This window comes from Kickxella alabastrina (assembly GCF_025024165.1).
Source record: "Kickxella alabastrina strain RSA 675 chromosome Unknown BX661scaffold_121, whole genome shotgun sequence".
In the NCBI taxonomy this organism is placed as follows: Eukaryota; Fungi; Kickxellomycota; class Kickxellomycetes; order Kickxellales; family Kickxellaceae; genus Kickxella; species Kickxella alabastrina.
Genome location: NW_026251592.1, coordinates 1 through 791, shown reverse-complemented (window position 1 = coordinate 791; position 791 = coordinate 1). Strand labels below are relative to the sequence as shown.

Here is a 791-nt window from a genome sequence, read left to right as displayed (position 1 = left end):
AAACCTGTTTTGCGATTCTCAACCTCAACATCCACTTCCATATATTCGGGCTGCGCAACACGTGTAAAATTTCGAATAAGGATGTGCGCTTATTTAACGATGATTGTTATTGTTACATTTTAAAAATGATAAAAATTAAAATATTTATCATTTGATGTGAGAAGTAGATAATAACATAAATTTTAAATTTTAAAAATTAAAAGCAGGGCTATAGATGGAGGTAGCAATGTATAAAAATTAAAATATGGCGTGTGACACATGCATGCGACAGTTTATCAGTGGATCCTTTGGGCCGCAAGTGGTAAAAACAAGTCCGGGAATATCCTCAGGTATGCCATCTTTTATTCTGTGGGGGCCATAAGGAGAATCAATGGGCAATTCAAAGTTGTACTTGCGCAGCAAGTTGGCCAAAACCGTGTATAGCTCAATCCATGCCAAATGCCGGCCAATACACACGCGCACTCCAGTGCTGAAGGCTAGTAGGTCCCTTGATCTTGCTCTCCCTTTGGCGCCCATGAATCGCTCGGGATCAAAAACATTGGGATTGGGCCATACCGTAGGGTCTCGGTGGCTGGCAGCAAAGGAAAGGCATATTTCTGTTGTTGACGGAATCTGATACTGGCCGCAGAGCATAGCACCCTCAGTAGGCACGCTGCGCGGGAAAAGACCAGATGCGGCGGGGTTCAAACGCATGGATTCAAGAATAACAGCCGTGAGATAGGGTAAATATGTTTTAGCCTCATCGTATCGGATTGGTCTTGTCGTGTCTGGAAAAGTAAATCGGATGTTCT

General features: G+C 43.1%; 1 protein-coding gene across 1 annotated transcript; it reads right to left on the bottom strand.

The window, feature by feature from the left end:
• Positions 1-237: 237 nt before the first annotated feature.
• On the bottom strand, positions 238-726 carry BX661DRAFT_148343 (cytochrome P450; the record flags this gene model as incomplete). Its single annotated transcript, XM_051533214.1, has 1 exon — positions 238-726. A coding segment is annotated over one exon (489 nt), but the record flags the coding sequence as incomplete, so codon positions are not given.
• Positions 727-791: the final 65 nt, after the last annotated feature.